General features: G+C 35.7%; 1 protein-coding gene across 1 annotated transcript; it reads left to right on the top strand.

Annotated features, from left to right (window-relative positions):
• The first annotated feature begins 287 nt into the window (after window positions 1-287).
• LOC106339788 (squalene monooxygenase 1,1-like) lies at window positions 288-4,532 on the top strand. Its single transcript, XM_013778661.1, has 8 exons — window positions 288-511; window positions 984-1,095; window positions 1,187-1,367; window positions 2,608-2,776; window positions 2,923-3,141; window positions 3,328-3,606; window positions 3,700-3,978; window positions 4,225-4,532. Exons 1-8 carry the CDS (start codon window positions 302-304, stop codon window positions 4,336-4,338), a joined length of 1,563 nt encoding a protein of 520 aa, XP_013634115.1. The 5' UTR covers window positions 288-301; the 3' UTR covers window positions 4,339-4,532.
• Window positions 4,533-4,784: the final 252 nt, after the last annotated feature.

The following is a 4,784-nucleotide window of genomic DNA, read 5'->3' as shown; positions in this document are numbered from 1 at the left end:
CATGTTTGGTACAACAAGTTCTTTTTGGAAATTTTGAATGTTTCGGGTTCTATAGGGTATCCATTTAGGTTCGGGTTCGGTGCAGATAATACCTATAACCCAAAATACCATAAAACAAGATCCATTCGGTATTTACGCCGATTTCGGATCGGTTTGGATTCATTTTTATCGGATCGGGTTCGGTTTGGTTCGGGTTTACGGTTTCGGTTTATTTGCCCAGCCCTAATCTCGACTATAAATATGTTACTCTGGTTCTCAGTTCTCTCATCTCATAACCCATATTAAGAAATAGTTAATAGATATGGATATGTATCTTACGCACGTTTGTTTATGGACGACGCTGCTCTCCGTCGTTGTGACTTGGGCAATATCCCACGTCAGTAACCGGAGGAAGAAGACAACAAAGCTGACGGATACGACGGCAGGCCAGGAGAGAAGATACGGTGGTCCAGACGTCATCATCGTCGGAGCTGGTGTCGGCGGCTCAGCTCTCGCCTATGCTCTTGCTAAGGTAACTAAAATTGGTGTGACAACAGTGCCATGCCTAGGTATATATAAAAGCATGCATGTTATAGATTAAATTAACTAGCACAAATACTTGTGATAAATTAAGTAGCACTAACAAATCTATAAGAAATTACCCTTTAGATTTGAATCTAATAGAGATTTATATACAAAGTTTTACTAATTAAACAACAACAAAAAGTCAAAGTTGAGGCCCTAAAATATACGATATAAATTGGGGGCCTAAGGCGGTAGCCTTTTCCGTTACATGTTGTGCACGGCCCTGCGTGACAGTTAAGCGTCCAAGTATTGTATCGGCATCGCACTTTCGTTAATTATTTTCTTATTCTATTTGTTCGTGAACAGTTGAATAATAATTTCTTACACCGTATATATATTTGCAGTCGGAATATATATATTGATTTCAAAAGTTAGCAAAAAAAAAAAAGAAAAAAAGAATATATATATTGATTTGTCAGGACGGACGCAGAGTGCATGTGATAGAGAGAGACATGAGCGAACCAGTGAGAATGATGGGGGAGTTTATGCAACCTGGAGGACGACTCATGCTAGCTAAGCTTGGCCTTCAAGGTCTGTCTCTGCTTCACTTTCATCTACATGTGCTTAAATTAAGACATATCGTCTCTTAATTTCTTAATTAAATTTTTGCGTCTATATATAGATTGTTTGGAGGAAATCGATGCACAGAAATCCACATGCTTGTCACTTTATAAGGACGGGAAAAAAGCCGTCGTACCTTTTCCGGTGGAGGACAACAACTTTCCTTATGAACCTACTGGTCGAACTTTTCACAATGGCCGTTTTGTCCAGCGACTGCGCCAAAAGGCCTCTTCTCTCCCCAAGTACGTATCTCTTTATGGCAGTCTCTTAAAATTGGGTATAGACGTCTACTAGGCGGTGTTTAGGTGCTCTGGGATGGGGTAGTCCACCGTACCATTTTCATTTGTATAATTCTTTATCCAGATTTATATAGTTCGACTGTATAATAACGTAGACATTATACGGTTAGGTGTTCATCAAGACGGATTTTATAAGCACTAATATTCAGAAAACCTAAATTATTAATATTATTATATATTTTATTAATGTTATTATTTATATTAATTATTACTTAATATATTTATATGATTATAGTTATTAGTTTAATTGTTTCCAAAATAATTTAAAATTTAAAATTTATCATCTTTATATAATTACGATGTTTTAAATTATTTATAATTCAAAACTATTTATATATGTTAAACTACATTTTATACATATAAATTATATTTCAAGTATATTTTATGTTAGCTTTCTAAAACTAATATATATATATTAACCTTACATATATATTTTATGTAAAAATACATATCTGTTTAGGCTTCGTTTATGAGTCCTGCGTATACAGTTAGATACTAGAAATTGTATACACAAATCTTTTACTACGTATTATGTTACAAATTACATAGAAAACTACAAAAGTGTAACTGAATTCAATCGAACGTATAAGAAACATGACCCATTTAAGTTAAAAAAAAAAAAACATGACCCGTTCCATACATTAATAATTTTGAGATCAGAGATCATGAATATTTTGTGAGAACTAGACCCAAAATAAGTATTGAATTGTAACTGATCTAACCCTCGAATATATATAAAACCGAATCATAATCCTTTCCCATGCTAATAATCCTGAGAAAGTTACTAATAAACGTTTCCAAATGTTTGTTCTATGAAATTAAAATTCGCGAGAAACAAACTAATTTGTTTGTGATATTTTGATTCATTATCTTGGTGAACCAAAATTAAGGTTGTTATCTCGCTATGCTATAACAACAATAGCTATTTAATTTGTATTTAGGAAATTTGCATGTATTCTATATAGTCAGTTTTTGAGGGCTGAGTTTGGCCCAACAAATTTACAAGACATAATTTAATAGTGCTAAATTTGTTTTTGGGCGGAAGAAATTGATTACTTATGGCTATTGCCTTCAGAATAACGTATTACTAGTCAGTTCATGGTAGATCTATATATTACTATACTTTTCAATAGCAATGTTCTTCCTTACAACATTGATTTATTCACCAAACATTGATTGGCAGTGTGCGGCTGGAACAAGGAACGGTAAAATCTTTGATAGAAGAAAAAGGAGTGATCAAAGGAGTGACATACAAGAACAGTTCTGGCGAAGAAACGACGGCCTTTGCACCTCTCACTGTGGTATGCGACGGTTGCTTCTCGAACCTTCGTCGGTCTCTTAACAATAATGATGTGAGTGTTTGACTTTAAACCGACTAACTTCAATCTTATGCTAAAAAGTTAATCACATAGAACTGATCATGTTATTCACTTTGATTTATATCCAGCTAGTTCATAAGCATCACTACTAATTTAATTTAATTTATTTTTAATTATAGGCGGAGGTTATGTCGTACCAAGTTGGTTACATATCAAAGAACTGTCAGCTCGAAGAACCTGAATACTTACACTTGGTAATGGCTAAACCGTCCTTCACCATGATGTGTCAACTAAGCAGCACTGAGGTTCGTTGTGGTTTGGAGCTTTTCCCCGGACAAATTCCTTCTATTGCTAATGGTGACATGACCAACTTTTTGAGAAACACTATGGCTCCTCAGGTATGCATCAGGCTGATGATTAATATCTGCTCGTTTTAAAAGAACAAAATATATCAACTAACTTCATGTACTGTTATGTAGATATGCCATATATACTCACAATCTGATATTTAAAAGCGGTACATGCATGGGCCCATGGCTCCAGAATATGTAGTAACATCTCTCTTAACACGTACTATTTATCAGGTACCTCCAAAACTCCGCAAAATATTTTTGAAAGGGATCGACGAGGGAGCACAAATAAAAGTGATGCCAACAAAGCGCATGGCAGCTACTTTGAGCGATAAGAAAGGTGCGATTGTGCTGGGAGATGCATTCAACATGCGTCATCCATCAATCGCGTCTGGAATGATGGTTTTACTGTCTGACATTCTCATCCTACGTTGCCTTCTCCAGCCATTGGAATACCTCGGTGATACAAACAAAGTCTCAGAAGTTATCAAGTCCTTTTATGTTATCAGAAAGGTTAGCATAGGCCACGCACTAATCTTAACTCTATTTATAACAACCTCAACAAAAATTGAAAATATATATTACACATGATTTTGTATGGTGAAGCCAATGTCAGCGACGGTGAACACACTAGGGACTGCATTTTCTCAAGTACTAATTGCATCGACCGACAAAGCAAAAGAGGCAATGCGACAAGGCTGTTATGATTACCTCTCTAGTGGCGGATTTGGCGCGTCTGGATTGATGGCTCTACTGGGCGGCATGAACCCTCGTCCGCTTTCTCTCATCTATCATCTATTCGTTGTTACTCTGTCCGCCACTGTTCAACTGCTCTCTCCATTTCCCTCCCCTCTTGGCATTTGGCATAGCCTCAGACTTTTTGGTGTAAGTCATTATATCTTTACTTATATATATTGCATATTTTTGTAGAAATGGGTTTTTACCGAAGTTTCCATCAATCTTTTTAGTTTACCTTTGCAGTTTGACCTTTTTTTAGGTGCAAGTCATTGTTTCTTTCCTATATAACATTTTTATAAGTTGTTTTCCGACGTAAATTTGTGAGTTGGTATATTTTAATTAGTTTTACACATAATAATTTGACATTGATTTTCCTTTTTTCTCTTATTTTAGTTGTCTATGAAGATGTTGGTTCCTCATCTCAAGGCGGAAGGGGTTAGCCAGATGTTGTTTCCACCATACGCAGCCGTGTATCGCAAAACATATATGACAGCAACCACTATCTAAGCATCGTTACTCTGAAGCGCGAATAGTACTAGTAGTAACGTATTTGTTAAAATTGTATTGTAGTGTGTTTACTATTACGTATTAATATATACCTGGAAAATACCTGTACGTATATTCTAGGCCAAAAAAGGATTGTAATAATAAAGAGACTTGGGCCTGAGGGCGGTTTAGTAAAGTTTCAATAAATAGTACTTATATGTCGCAGCTGACAGAATTCTGTGAAGTTTAAAGAGTCGCAATACCACCAATACTTGGGGCTGAGCAACCACCGAATCTATATTAGCAGCTCTATGCACAAACTTGTGAGCTATGTTGGTCTACACTCACTTATATTGATTACTTAAACTCTTACCGATGATGATTAGTACTTTCTCGCGGGTTAGTTCAATAGATTGCTAAACCGATATGCTTACACTACAAGGAAACACTATATATTCCAGTGAAAA

Source organism: Brassica oleracea, chromosome C4 (assembly GCF_000695525.1).
Source record: "Brassica oleracea var. oleracea cultivar TO1000 chromosome C4, BOL, whole genome shotgun sequence".
Taxonomy (NCBI): Eukaryota; Viridiplantae; Streptophyta; class Magnoliopsida; order Brassicales; family Brassicaceae; genus Brassica; species Brassica oleracea.
The sequence above is the reverse complement of the archived record's forward strand: the minus strand, read 5'-3'. Positions and strand labels throughout refer to the sequence as shown.